At 45.1% G+C, this 14,843-nt stretch overlaps 1 protein-coding gene across 5 annotated transcripts; it reads right to left on the bottom strand.

Annotated features, from left to right (window-relative positions):
* Positions 1–1,246: 1,246 nt before the first annotated feature.
* On the bottom strand, positions 1,247–12,691 carry LOC121567360 (NLR family member X1). Of its 5 annotated transcripts, XM_041877355.2 has the most exons (11): positions 12,458–12,687; positions 8,505–8,630; positions 8,028–8,136; positions 7,784–7,906; positions 7,559–7,622; positions 6,719–6,825; positions 5,537–6,165; positions 3,869–5,298; positions 2,928–3,014; positions 2,309–2,560; positions 1,247–2,013 (listed from the first exon to the last, which is right to left on the bottom strand). In XM_041877355.2, exons 4-11 carry the CDS (start codon positions 7,881–7,883, stop codon positions 1,656–1,658), a joined length of 3,027 nt encoding a protein of 1,008 aa, XP_041733289.1. In that variant the 5' UTR covers positions 7,884–7,906; positions 8,028–8,136; positions 8,505–8,630; positions 12,458–12,687; the 3' UTR covers positions 1,247–1,655. The 5 variants fall into 5 exon arrangements, with proteins under 5 accessions (XP_041733289.1, XP_045073050.1, XP_041733290.1 ...); XM_045217115.1 differs by lacking the exon at positions 8,505–8,630 and having other exon boundaries at positions 7,784–7,904; XM_041877356.2 differs by lacking the exon at positions 8,505–8,630 and having other exon boundaries at positions 7,835–7,904.
* Between the last annotated feature and the right edge of the window lie 2,152 nt (positions 12,692–14,843).

Genomic DNA, 14,843 nt, shown 5'->3' with positions numbered 1-14,843 from the left:
GTACACAGCAGATTGGGACGTTAAGATTCCTCTGTTATGTCAGCATTCGAGACGGTAACTCCTTCTTCCTCCACCTTAACACTAGGCCTCCTAGGCTTAATGTTTAGCTAACCTGTGACCAGACCTGGTAACCCATCACAACACTAAACACTCTCCAGGTTTCTTAGATAATGTGTTATCATACAATGGTTTACGAGCTTAAACAACTGAGCTGATACCAACAATTTGACTATATTGCCTATACTGTCAATGTAAGGCCATTGGGGTCATGAGTGCTACACTGCAGGAGAAAGAATGGTTGATTATGGGCACAATGAGACTAAAACAGCAATGAGCCTATCTGGAAATACTATGAGGATCTAGGTTAGGGCTATGGTTTAAATGTGTTGGTGTGGGGACCTCGAGTAGATCATTGTCCATTCTAAGCTTGACGTAATGAATTTCAAAATAGACATACCGTAATTACATTGATTTGGACTTCGAAGTTCATGGGTTACAATTCATTTAATCAAAGCGCACATACAGTAGGTTGACATTGCTTCTCTATAATGTGCAAGAGCAAAACAGCCTAAAAGTCTGTAATTGCCAATACAAGCACTGAACTCCATATTAAATTCTATCACACAAAATAGTATACAGTACAAATGAATGAAGGACAACCGTCAAGTACATTCTATTGGCCAATAGGTTAACTGCTATGAACTCTTTTTTTTTTTTGAGAAAGCAAATTATGTTTGATGATGCAGCACAGCACAGCCTGCTATAAAAATAAAAGCATGTTTTTAAGCATCTAGTAAATGTAATAGAAAAGTGTTGCAACCAATGGCTTTCGCAGTACATGCAACACTTTGTATTTTCAAGTATCAATCCATGTTGACTTTATCAAATGATTGTTCCTATTAAAACAGCGAAACGCTATTATTATTTAACACAAACGGAACACATTTCCTTTTAAACCTACCTGAATATATTTATTAAACACACACAGACATCCTCAAGCAAAAAACTGGGAGAAAATACAAGATCTCCCGAGTGGCGCAGTGGTCTAAGGCACTGCATCGCAGTGCTAGCTGTGCCACTAGAGATCCTGGTTTGAATCCAGGCTCTGTCATAGCTGGCCGCGACCGGGAGACCCATGGGGCGGCGCGCACAATTGGCCCAGCGTCGTCCAGGGTAGGGGAGGGAATGGCCGGCAGGGGATGTAGCTCAGTTGGTAGAGCATGGCGTTTGCAACGCCAGGGTTGTGGGTTCGATCAAATAATGTATGCACTAACTGTAAGTCGCTCTGGATAAGAGCGTCTGCTAAATGACTAAAATTTAAGATACTACACATTTTACATACAGAGTACACAAGGAGGCCCAAAACAAATATGGCTATCTGCATAATGGCAACACCTTCCTATGTAGTCTTGAAAAGGACACTTTCAGTTTCACACCATGAATATATTTTTTTCAATTAATTTTGCATAGATTTGGCTGTCCCACTTCTCACTTGCTACATTTCTTCAAGGCGATGGATACATGGGCTTATCCTATGGTTGAAAGACTGGAAGACTTTGTAAATACTGGACCAAACACCTCCAGATTAAAAGACATACTGAACATACATGAACATCATGGCTCATTTTTTTTAAAACACAGACATTGCTTGTCCATTACTTGGCACTCCCACCGGTCCTCGTCGGGTCCTTCTGCAGCATCTGCAGCGTCTGCCTGACGCCGTTCTCCACCCTGCGGAAGTGCATCTTTTTCCAGAAGCTTGGCGCCTGCTTCCTACCCAACTCCAGGTCTCGGAGGAAGATCTGCAGCTGTTCCCTGACGCGTTCCCGCTCCCAGGACGAGGCGTTCTTACTGATGACGCTCAGGATGGGGTGCCAGTCCTCCGAGATGTCCGAGCCCTCGGTGACCGAGGCTAGTACCTTCACGCGCCGCCCCGTGCCACCCTGGTTCAGCGGTACTCCTCGCACGTACAGGGAATGCTTCCCCACGTTGCTGAGAGGATTCAGGTACAAGCTGTGGAACACAATGGAATACATTTATACACATAACCTACATATAGACACATTCAAATGCCACTTCATATAAAGATGATGCATAATAAGTGCACGATGAAAAGAAAATTGCCCAAATAAAATTACTAAAAGAAACCATAGTGGTCGAGTCATGCAATACATTTTCTTTGTGTATATAGGGGTCTGCAACTGTTGGCCCGCAAGCTAAATCTGGCCTCCACAGAATAATTTCTTGCCCCGCCTAACCCCATATACTGTAATTCCAGGACATGTGGGAACGGTGCTGCTTAGCTTACTGCACAGTGTGGATGCTGGGGTGCTCTCTGCAGGCATCCACCAGGGTCAGAGCAGCATTGTCCCCGATGTTGTTGTAGGCCACGTTGAGCTCCTGCAGGCCCGTGTGCTGGTTGAGCCTCTTGGCCAGCTCGCAGGCCCCCGTGTCGCCCATGCCTGTGTGCATCAGGGACAGCTGCCTGAGAGACTGGTTCCCTAGCAGGGCGTCCAGCAGACAGCGAGCCCCGGACTCTAACAGGGGGTTATCGCACAGGCTACAGAGGGACAGTCACAGGACACTGTATCAGCATTCAAACTGGACAAGTGGAGGCTGGTTGAAGCAGCATGTCATCTGTTAGTTAGACATTAGACCAACTATCATTTGGACAATGTGGGTGTTCTACATACAGTAAACATCTTATTTGAAGTGTAAAGTGAGCAAGTTCTCAAATGAGAGAAATTGTCCCTTTCTGACCAAAGCAAATTAATAAATAAGGCAATATTTAAAAATAAAGCATTAGTAATCATACTTAAGGAAAGTTGTAAATTCCATTGATTAGTTATTATTACCACCAATACCTACCTGTTGAGCCATAGAAAAGGAAATAAGGCCATTAGCCTGGTAAAGAGTCAGTGTCTTACTGTAGAGATCTAATAGTACAGTTGGGGTCAAGTAGTAGATCTCTCAGGAGAATGCAGGACTCAGGACCCAGGCTATTAAACTGGAGACTGAAGACAACGGAGAGAAAAAAGCATACACAGCTATCACAAACACACCCCCACACACATGCGTTAGCCTGCAAACCACGAACCTCACGTACTGTCCATAGAACAACTATTAAATACAAAAAACACAGATTGAACACAGATAACACTCCTTGTTGCAGTTCTTCATGAAGTAACACCATGCTTTTTTTTTTTTACAACCACAACCAAAAAGCAGGCCAGGCTGAATAACCTGATAACACTAATATAGATATCAAAGGTTATATTATGGGCAATAAAGTCTCCCTTTACTCCCAATGCTCCTTCCTTTAATAGCATCAGAATACCATGTTGTCAATGCCCATAGGGAGTACACTTTTTATGCAGCAAGTCAAACACATTTAGGCTATAATGTCAAACCTACCATGAATGAATCCATGAATGTTACTGGATGGATCAAGTTAGGACCTGATATGTCACTTGGCAGTTAATGATTTTAAGGCCTCAGTCAAACATTAATTAGCAATACAAGCTAAAAAGGCAAATATTGCTGCATGTTTGGACACCTCTCAGTAAATAGAGGATTTGGAGTGTTATTGATAAGGCTTTGGGTCACCTTAGATTTACCACCTGTATTCTGAAAATGATAACATAACTCAATGAGGTGAACAGAGGGTATATGTAACGTAGTAGGTAGAAATACACTAGTAATATCACCTTTTTACTGTGGTAAGTAGTGACTGTTACCATGGACAGATACAAGAGGTCAATCTTGTGAGTTGGTGAGAATTTAGTTTAAATAAAAATAAAACTATTTATCTAGCTCTTAACAAAAAATAAAAGTTGACTAAAGGCCCACAAATCAAGCCTTCTCTCACTTGAGGTTGTGCGTGTGGCGGAAAGCGGGCCACAGCATGGTCAGCAGGTCGTTGGTCAGGTGACAGGAAGAAAGGTCCAGCTCCTCCAGGTGGTACCTCGAGGGTGCGCAGGCCAGCACAGAGCTCAGGATGAAGCATTTGAGGGGTGTCATGCGCACGTTGGACAGCTTGATGCTGCGGATGGAGAGCAGGACCTCTGCCGTGAGCCGGGGATTCTGGAACTCGTACAGGAGCACCAGCAGGTCCATGAGCTCCTCAGGGGGCTGCCACTTCACGATCTCCGGCGCCAGCTGCTTCTTGAGGGTTCTTGTGATCTGAGCCACCGTGGTGCTCTTGATGCTGCAGCCCAGCTGCTCCAGCAGAACCCGGTTCCCGTAGTGAAGCAGGCCGCCCATGAAGATGGGGTAGAGCTCGAAGGCCCGGCTGTCCAGGCGCTCCTGGGGCTGGGGGCCGTGAACTCCCAGTAGGCTCTGCTCCACTTGGTCCAGCACATCCTCGTTGAAGCTGTCCTCGCTGCGGAACATCTCTGCCGCCATTGTGCGGGCAATGCGGCCCTTGCTGCGGCTGCTGATCTTCTCAAACAGGCTGGGAAAGAGCTTGAGCAGGTTGAAAACAGCGAAGACCCTGAGGGGGATGAACTTGGAGATGATGCTGATGAGGGTGTTGACATCTTCGCTCACTTGGCCGATGGCCACGGTCACCTCTTTGCTCAGCTTCTCCAGAGCTGTCTTGTTCTCGCCGAGGACAACGTACAGGGCAGCCAGGTACTCTTGCATGGCGGGAATGGCAAACACGTAGCGCTTCTCCTTTTCATTAAGCTCTGACCCTTTGGTCTCGATGCAGGGCACCAGGAAGAAGTCGAGAACATCAGTGCGGAACACGGCCAGCTGACGCAGTTCCTCATCCGTTTTGGTCTTACCACCCACAAACTGTTCCAGTTCCTCCTCGGAGAAGGAAGTGCGCTTTTTGGTGACTCCGTCAAAGGCCAGTTTGCCCACAGTGCGGACTACATAGAGCATCAACGAGTTCTGGTGCTCTAGAGAAGATACACCCCCACCCGTTTCCAGCACCTCCCCTCCAAAGTTGAGTCTCAGGAAGCTGGTATAGATACCAGTTAGCGTACGTATGGGTGCCTGGGCGTCGGTGAAATGTAAAAAGTGGAGGATGGCACAAGTCAGCCAGCAATAGGAAGGTAAAAAGCAGGCGGCCGCCAACTGGCTCTCCCTCTGTAGGTTGAGGTAAAGCAGCTCGATGAGGGCGTGAGCTTCCTGGTTTCTCGGCTTCTCTCCAATCTGTTGCAGCAGTCGGCTTGTGAAGTATGCTCGCTGGCGATCTGGGTCATTGAAGCCATATATCTGTGCGTAGCGTTTCACATACTTTGTAGGGATGTGGTCAAGGGCAGACAACCTTGTGGTGACCAAAATACTGGCCTAAAAAAATTGAGTTAAATTATCAATACATATACATTACTAAACATTTTTCATCACAACTTACTGGGGTTGGAAATAGACATACTGAACATGATGAAGTTGATAGCCTTGAATGGTAACATACTGTATTTTTCTGATTGATTTTATGGTAGCATCTGATTTGCTCAAACAGCACTTCCTTAGCACACATCACATTCTACTGTATGTAACTGACTAAATGCAGGTTGTGGGCCCTTACCTCAGGCAGCATGTACTTCCTGAGCAGGTTCACCACCACTGCCCCGGAGGGGACGGCCTCGTTGGGGTCGCTGCACAGCTCCGTGGAGCCAATACGGAAGTCCAGTTTCATCTTCTCCATGCCGTTAAACAGAAACAGCACGTCCTTGGCCTGGTCGCTCTCTCCACTCAGCATGGGGATCTTCTTCAGGTGCAGGTATTTCCTGCTGACCAGGTCTCTCAGAGATGTGGACTTGGATAACTGGGAGAGGTCCTCGCAGGAGAAGGGCACCAGTAGTTTGAACTGGGTCAAAGTGAGCCCGGCACACCAGTCTAGAACCAGCTTCCGCACCACCGTGCTCTTCCCTGTCCCGACTGCCCCGTACAGCAGCACGTTAAGGCCCTGCTCCCTGCCTCCTTGCTGAGTGGGCTCAAAGAGCTGCTCCACGGTGACCGAGGCACTCTGGGGGGCCTGGGATGCCTTGAGGAGGGGGGTGATTAAGGGCCCTTTCCTCTCCTCTGGCTTCCTCTCCAGGATGAGTGGCTCCACGTGCATGGTCTCGGGGGTGAAGTAGTCCCCGAACTGCTTCTCTTCCTGAGGTAGGTGGCTGAACCATAAGGTCAACTTCTTCTTGTGGATCTCAATGGGATCTGTGAAGGAAAGGACCAGTATTTAAACACAGCAATGAACGAAAACATTCTCTTGAATTATCAAGAGCACCGACTGAAATACATAAGCCAAAATCTCTATCGTTGCAGGATTCGTAAGGCCTCACATTACTTTACCTACATTAGGATGAACTATCTTAGAATCTATGTAACTACACTATAACAGACCAGTAAGTACAGTACAGTACAGTACATGCAGTTCTGGAACACTTACCACGATGCTCTTACTTTTTGTTGCTTTTTAGTTCCTGTCTGTTTATTGCATACTTATTTCCCTTATAGCTACCCTGAAATAATGCCTGGTATGTGATGTGGGTGAAACATGCAGAGAAAGGGGCATCATAAGAGAGAAGAGGCTTATGCAATTAGATGGTGCCAATCTTTCCCATTCACTTAGGAAGGAGGCTTCCTAATACATACTGTAGCAGGGACCTACACAACAGATGGTGTGAATTACGAGGACCAGACTTCAACCTTAAGTGATTGGACATACGTACAAGCTCTGTTTACCTGTTTGATTGTGGACTAGAATTACCTGTTTCAGGCCCACTGGAGCAAAAAAACCTTGAATGAAATCCACTGGCTGAATAGAAGGAGGAATATTTAAACGTCCTCCATAGTCCTCCTGGAAGCCTCAGCTGTCTGTGGGGGGTGGACAAAGAGAGGCTCACTCAACAGTGATTATTTCTCTACTTATGTGTCATAACAAGTAGCATGTCTCCAGGACACACAAAATACTGATCTAGCACTAAGACTAGCACTTTATGGGTTGGTTTCCTGGACACAGATTAAGTCTAGTCCTAGACTAAAAAGCAAACTCAATCGAGAATCGGCATTTTAAAAAAATGCTTTTTAGTCCAGTATTAGGCTTATTTTATTTATTTTTATTTATTTCACCTTTATTTAACCAGGTAAGCCAGTTGAGAAAAAGTTCTCATTTACAACTGCGACCTGGCCAAGATAAAGCAAAGCAGTGCGATAAAAACAACAACACAGAGTTACATATGGGGTAAACAAAACATAAAGTCAAAAACACAACAGAAAATATATATACAGTGTGTGCGAATGTAGTAAGTTATGGAGGTAAGGCAATAAATAGGCCATAGTGCAGAATAGTTACAATTTCATATAACACTGGAATGATATATGTGCAAAAGATGATGTGCAAATAGAGATACTGGGGTGCAAATTAGCAAAATAAATAACAATATGGGGATGAGGTAGGCTTAATCTGTGTCCGGGAACCGCCCCTATGTGTTGTCTGTCTACACTGTATGTAGGAGTGGAACTGTAAAATGTCAATGTCTGGGTGATGAGTAGATGGTTTGGTGTTTCTGTCAAATGTGAACGTCTGTGGAAGAGAATGTTGACTAACCTGTGACATGAACCCATGTTCCTATAAGTGATGACTCTGCTTGTAAGTGGGCTGAGGTTCACGTCTAAAGACAAAACACAGTCACCACATCATTCTCAGTGGTTATAAGGAATACATAATACATACGGTATGCTGTAAATATTCCCTCCCTCCCTCACTCATTCATTACAACTGTTATACAGACATAACAATACTGTTATGCTACACAGACACAGTTTTTCTTACTTCTATGTAAGATAGAGATGTTAGATTTGGGGAGTACATCATTGAGTGTACCTCGCCATCTCCTCCTGAGGACCCCTGAGCTGATCCAACACTGCCACATCCTCCTAGTAGGCTTTCAACACTCTCAAAGGAAAGAATTCAATCAATGAGTCAATAACTGTCTATCATTTCATTGTTTACTTGTATTCACAACCAAATGAATCAAAGTAATTTCTTCAGAAGAAAGCTTGAATGCATGACTCACCTGTTCCAACTAGTTCACATCTTGAGGAAACTTGAAAACAGTGCTTCCACTTCCTGATCCTACGTCCTTGTTCACCGTGGGTCTCGGTTTACCGTAGTTTAACGTGAACCTGCAACGCAACATGACACTCAACTTAGTGCAGTATATCATATCAATGACCTCCAAAAATCACAAACTCACCTACTACGTCAATAACACAGTAAGTGTTAGCTTCGATGCAACCAATCGTTTTGTTTTGACGTTGTCACATCGAAGCTAAGTAAGTGTTATAGTTCCCACTGGGCACAGACGTCAATTCAACATCTATTCCATGTTGGTTCAACGTAATTCCATTGAAATGATGTGGAAACACTGTTGATTCAACCAGTGTGTCCCCAGTAGGTTATCACTCAGGTATTAGCAGACTCACACAAATATAATTTCACTAAAAAGCATTCATACACACATGCAGGAAAAGAAACACTATACCCGTCCCACCTTATGAAAAGTTAGTCCCAATCCCAATGTGTTTCCTCTGTGTTCTCTCAGGATCAGACATGTAGCTAATAGGCGAGGCTGTGCTGCTCCACTTTCCAGCTGCTTGCTCTTTACTGGCCAGACAGGCTGAGTCATGACAGCAATAACAAATACGCAGTCTCAGAGGCAATGTGAGAGAGAGGCCCGGAACAGTCTTCTCCCAAACCACCACACCATTCCCCCTGTCCAATCCCTACTCAGCACAGCTAATTTAAACAGTTTAAGGCCCTCCTCTTTTTCCTTTATCCACATATCCCTCTCCCACTCTCTTTGGTCATCCCTCAATGCATGGAATCTCGGCCACTCTCCTAAGGAAGGTCAACAATTACCGGAACAATTTTGGAACATAATGGGCAGTCTATCTGAGGAGGCTTGTGGGAGGAGCTATAGGAGGACGGGATCATTGTAATGGCTGGAATGGAATGGTATAAAACACATCAAACATATGGAAACCACATGTTTGACTCAGTTCCTTCATTCCATTCCTGCCATCACAATGAGCCCGTCCTCTTATAGCTCCTACCACCAGCCTCCTCTGCAGTCTGAGTCTATTAATGCACTGGTGAGCCCCATAAGACGTTTACATTCTCTGCGTTAGAGGACAAGTGACAAGGTAACAGGGGTGTCATTTCAGCTAAACCTAGGGTATGGAAAAGTGACAAGTTTAGTTTCATATCAAGTCAAACAGCAGTTACCTAGCCAAAGCCATCTACTACAGCCATCTTTACCTCTGCAATGTGCAGTGACGTGTATTCATGGCTCTCTGTGTTTCATAAATGTCGTTCAATTCGCAAGAGGCTGAATGTATCTCACCGGAGAAAGCATCCGAGCGAGCGAAACAGCGCCCCTCTGTCTCTGTATGTGTAGCCCATCTATCTGATGCTGTCTGGTCAAACTGAGTATGACATTGTTGCCGCCCGTAGCATTGAACGCAACAGAAGCCAGCGAGCATTTGGCCTCCCTTGATACTTCAAAATAATAATAATAGCCAATCAGTGTTGAGCTAAACTAAGTGAGCTCAGTTTGGATTTGGCTTCAAACCAATCACATCAGAAGCCAAACGTAAATTACATAATTGTTTTTTATTGTTGCATCTTGTTGTGTTGTTGTGATCCAGTGGGTGGCTAGCTAAAATCGGCCCATTCCTAAATTAGCCATGGACAGAGATAGAGATTTGGACTTGTAGTTTTACTTAATTCTCCGTACTGGCCAATGATTATTATAATGGCGATTCTGATCCAACCATACATTTATACATTGTGCCCCTGGCCTGAGAGGATGGAAGTTCAACATGTAGCTAGATGTAGTAGGCCTGGAGCATTGTTGCCCATGAAAGGAAGTTAGGCTAGCGAGCAAGCATTTTAGCCTGGTAGCCTAGGACAACAAAAACTAAAAACATGTACTGTATGACATAGTCATAGACCTTTTAGGCAACATGAAAGAAGAGGATGGCATTGCTGGCGTTTCTCAACAAGTAGGGTAAGTCGATATGTTATTTTTTTTCTAAACCCACACACACAGAAATAGTACCATAGACAGTCACATCATATTTAGTTTGCGTTGATTGGACTAAATAGTTTTTGCCATCTTTTAGTTGTCACTGTATTAGACTAAGCATAGTTGATTAGATGTTAAAGTTGAAATGGTGCTGAAATACCATTGACGGTATTAACTGTAAAATACCATATTTGGAGGAGGATTTGTTTTTTGGGGGGAAGTATTACATTTGACAGATGTTGGAATCTGTCCCTTGGGCAGCGCCTGTTCTCTTTGCGACTTGCGGTAACTCTCCATGGTTCTAAATTAATAGTTGTTTAGAAGTCCGAAAAAATGAACTTGCTTGACCACGCTGTAGGTCATGTAACTGTTTGTTACATGCAATATGTTTTGTGGTCTTAACCAGACAGATGTTGCTCTCCGGTTTTGTGATGAAACAAAGGTGTGGTTGAATTTATTCTGCCACCGTCTTCTTATTGTCTCGGCCTTAGGCCTATATATCACGGTGTCAAGGCATATTTACATTTACATTTTAGTAATTTAGCAGACTCTCTTATCCAGAGCGACTTAGAGAGTTAGTGAGTGCATACATTATTTATTTTTATTTTTCATACTGGCCCCCCGTGGGAATCGAACCCACAACCCTTGCGTTGCAATCGCCATGCTCTACCAACTGAGCTACATCCCTGCCGGCCATTCCCTCCCCTACCCTTGACGACGCTGGGCCAATTGTGCGCCGCCCCATGGGTCTCCCGGTCACGGCCGGCTACGACAGAGCCTGGATGAACTAACAAGTTATAGAGCAAACAACGCATTTATCACAACACATCGGTTGTAATATTGCTTTTTTTCTCTGGCTTGGCCTCTCCAGTGATTTTACCCACGCACCACTACTGACAATGTGTTGAGAAAAAGTCCCGCTGTTAATTGGAGCTGCATCGATGCAGACAGCAATACAAACAACCTTCCCTCCCTCTCAAGGTGTCCGCATGGTCCTAAAGCCAGCCCGCTCACCCCGCTAAACTGTATTCGCCTTTTAATCGGGATTGGCATAATTTTAAAAGTGTTGGTGTTGAGCTAGGCCCGCTAGGTATGGCCATACCCAATTAACACCCATGGGAAGGACCAGGAGGAAGAAAGCAGAGAAATTAAGAAAAAAAGGTTTGCAACGCATAAACCAAACGCCCCCTTTTGCTGTAGGGGGGTACAGTATTTGGTAGCTCTTAAACTCTAGGCAGCATTCTGCCTTCTCCCTAGTTTTCAGCAGTTAGCTTCGCCCATGACTGGCTCATGTGAACTACAATTCCGACGCTGTGTTTTAACGTTTAGAAACGTCAATAATCATTGCTTGCGATACCGCTTTCGAAACATATGGCCCTTATCTTTCAACAGCGAAAGAATCCTTCAAATAAAAAATATACACTTACTGTAGCAGTTTTGCACAGAGCCATACATGAGTGCCTCAAACTACAGTTCCGCTACATTTCTCAAGTTATGCTAGATACTCCGAACACCTGGATATCCTGCAATAATTGGATGTTGAGACATTTTTATTCATGGGAATTTACTACTGAGCTGTATTCTAGCACAGGTGGTCGCCTCCATCTTTCAGTCTGTTTTCTGTAAACAAGCGCTGTAACATGGGACATATGGCCATGTGGGAACCCTAACCCTATAAAGGTGTGTATCAATTTAACCTTTAGTTTTTTGAAAATGATTTATTGCTGATATGAAAGATAAGGTCCTTATTGTTAAGAGCGTCGGCTCTTAACAAAACTCCCTTGTACAGAAGACGCCTTAGTCCAATGACGTATGTGTAATGTAATTGAACTGAGAGTCCTGATCAAGGGCAAAGTATTTGGACACACAACTAATTTGATTGGCAAAGTTCAATGCCCCCTTGCATTGCCATTAAAATGTAAACTGGGTGATTTCTCATTCCTTTACAGGAACTATTGGAGAGACACTAAGTACAGTAGATAGAACTGCTTCAATGAGCAAAAAACGTTAGGCTACATTCTGAATGATAAGCTATTGCTTGGTTAAACAACAAAACTGTCCCATGCGCACTCCACTCCAGCAATTCTGATTTGATACACTGTAGCAATATGGGCAAGCGAAACAGGCTACATTGTTGCTCAATGAAAGATTCCGTAGAAACACAACGATAAAAATAGCTCAGTCGACTGGTGACAGTGACAGATAGCCCTGACTACCGTGTCCTTGGAGAGAAAATTTTCCTAATTCTCGTGCATGCGTACAAAAAAAGTCATGAAATGAAGCATTGCCAAGTTTGAGGAATAGCTACTTTAAAAATAAATAAAACATTCATGACTGAGTCGACGACGTCTAATATTTTATCATATTATCCCATTAGATAGCCTAACGTATTCAGAGTTGCTAATGCTATCGCTTACCTCTCTTTTCAGATGTCAGACGCCGAATGATTGAGATATTTTGATGACTCGGTCTAGTATCCGGACCGGAATGATTTGCACGTTCTAAAATTCTCTCGCAGAAAGAGAAATTATGACCACAATCATTTTCATGTGGCGCAATGTAGGCTAGGCCACTTCCTCAACTGAGCTGACTGTATACAAATTGTGCTGTTAGTAAGTAGAGCCTGATGCTTATTACCCTTGTATGAGAGAGCATGGTGTAGCCTACTTTGGCTGGCTGTTCTTTAACGCGAGGCTATAGTCAAGTCAAGGGTATTACATTTGGGGTGAAAAATACATGTATTCTACTCTAAATCTCGTTTCAACTTTATAATTTAACATAATAAATGTTTCATCTTTCTAATTAAAACTGTGAATCTTGTAAACGAGTTCATGCCAACAAATCCAACAGGCCTACATGCAGTGTCGATTTTGGGGTAAACTCCCTTTTTTGTTTTGTTGATGCATTACATTTACATTTACGTCATTTAGCAGACGCTCTTATCCAGAGCGACTTACAAATAGGTGCATTCACCTTATAGCCAGTGGGATAACCACTTTACAATGTTTTTTTTTTTTTTTTGGGGGAGGTTGGGGTAAGGGGGGTAGAAGGATTACTTTATAATATCCCAGGTATTCCTTAAAGAGGTGGGGTTTCAAGTGTCTCCGGAAGGTGGTGAGTGACTCCGCTGTCCTGGCGTCGTGAGGGTGCTTGTTCCACCATTGGGGTGCCAGAGCAGCGAACAGTTTTGACTGGGCTGAGCGGGAACTATGCTTCCGCAGAGGTAGGGGAGCCAGCAGGCCAGAGGTGGATGAACGCAATGCCCTCGTTTGGGTGTAGGGACTGATCAGAGCCTGAAGGTACGGAGGTGCCGTTTCCCCTCACAGCTCCGTGAGGCAAGCACCATGGTCTTGTAGCAGATGCGAGCTTCAACTGGAAGCCAGTGGAGTGTGCGGAGGAGCGGGGTGACGTGAGAGAACTTGGGAAGGTTGAACACCAGACGGGCTGCGGCATTCTGGATGAGTTGTAGGGGTTTAATGGCACAGGCAGGGAGCCCAGCCAACAGCGAGTTGCAGTAATCCAGACGGGAGATGACAAGTGCCTGGATTAGGACCTGTGCCGCTTCCTGTGTAAGGCAGGGTCGTACTCTCAAAATGTTGTAGAGCATGAACCTACAGGATCGGGTCACCGCCTTGATGTTAGCGGAGAACGACAGGGTGTTGTCCAGGGTCACGCCAAGGCTCTTCGCACTCTGGGAGGAGGACACAACGAAGTTGTCAACCGTGATGATGGCGAGATCATGGAACAGGCAGTCCTTCCCCGGGAGGAAGAGCAGCACCGTCTTGCCAAGGTTCAGCTTGAGGTGGTGATCCGTCATCCATACTGATATGTCTGCCAGACATGCAGAGATGCGATTCGCCACCTGGTTATCAGAAGGGGGAAAGGAGAAGATTAGTTGTGTGTCGTCAGCGTAGCAATGATAGGAGAGGCCATGTGAGGATATGACAGAGCCAAGTGACTTGGTGTATAGCGAGAATAGGAGAGGGCCTAGAACTGAGCCCTGGGGGACACCAGTGGTGAGAGCACGTGGTGCGGAGACAGCTTCTCGCCACACCACTTGGTAGGAGCGACCGGTCAGGTAGGACGCAATCCAAGAGTGAGCCGCGCCGGAGATGCCCAGCTCGGAGAGGGTGGAGAGGAGGATCTGATGGTTCACAGTATCAAAGGCAGCAGACAGGTCTAGAAGGACAAGAGCAGAGGAGAGAGAGTTAGCTTTAGCAGTGCGGAGAGCCTCCGTGACACAGAGAAGAGCAGTCTCAGTTGAATGACCAGTCTTGAAACCTGACTGGTTTGGATCAAGAAGGTCATTCTGAGAGAGATAGCAAGAGAGTTGGCTAAAGACGGCACGCTCAATAGTTTTGGAGAGAAAAGAAAGAAGGGATACTGGTCTGTAGTTGTTGACATCAGAGGGATCGAGTGTTGGTTTTTTGAGAAGGGGGTGCAACTCTCGCTCTCTTGAAGACGGAAGGGACATAGCCAGCGGTCAAGGATGAGTTGATGAGCGAGGTGAGGTAAGGGAGAAGGTCACCGGAGATGGTCTGGAGAAGAGAGGAGGGGATAGGGTCAAGCGGGCAGGTTGTTGGGCGGCCTGCCGTCACAAGTCGCAAGATTTTATCTGGAGAGAGAGGGGAGAAAGAAGTCAAAGCATAGGGTAGGGCAGTGTGAGCAGGACCAGCAATGTCATTTGACTTAACAAACGAGGATCGGATGTCGTCAACCTTCTTTTCAAAATGGTTGACGAAGTCATCCACAACACACCACTAAACAATACATTAATTGCACTATAACGGTGATAAACGGTGC

The sequence above is a fragment of the Coregonus clupeaformis genome, chromosome 6 (genome assembly GCF_020615455.1).
Source record: "Coregonus clupeaformis isolate EN_2021a chromosome 6, ASM2061545v1, whole genome shotgun sequence".
NCBI lineage: Eukaryota > Metazoa > Chordata > Actinopteri > Salmoniformes > Salmonidae > Coregonus > Coregonus clupeaformis.
Note: the sequence above shows the minus strand (reverse complement) of the source record. Positions and strands in the feature narration are given on the sequence as shown.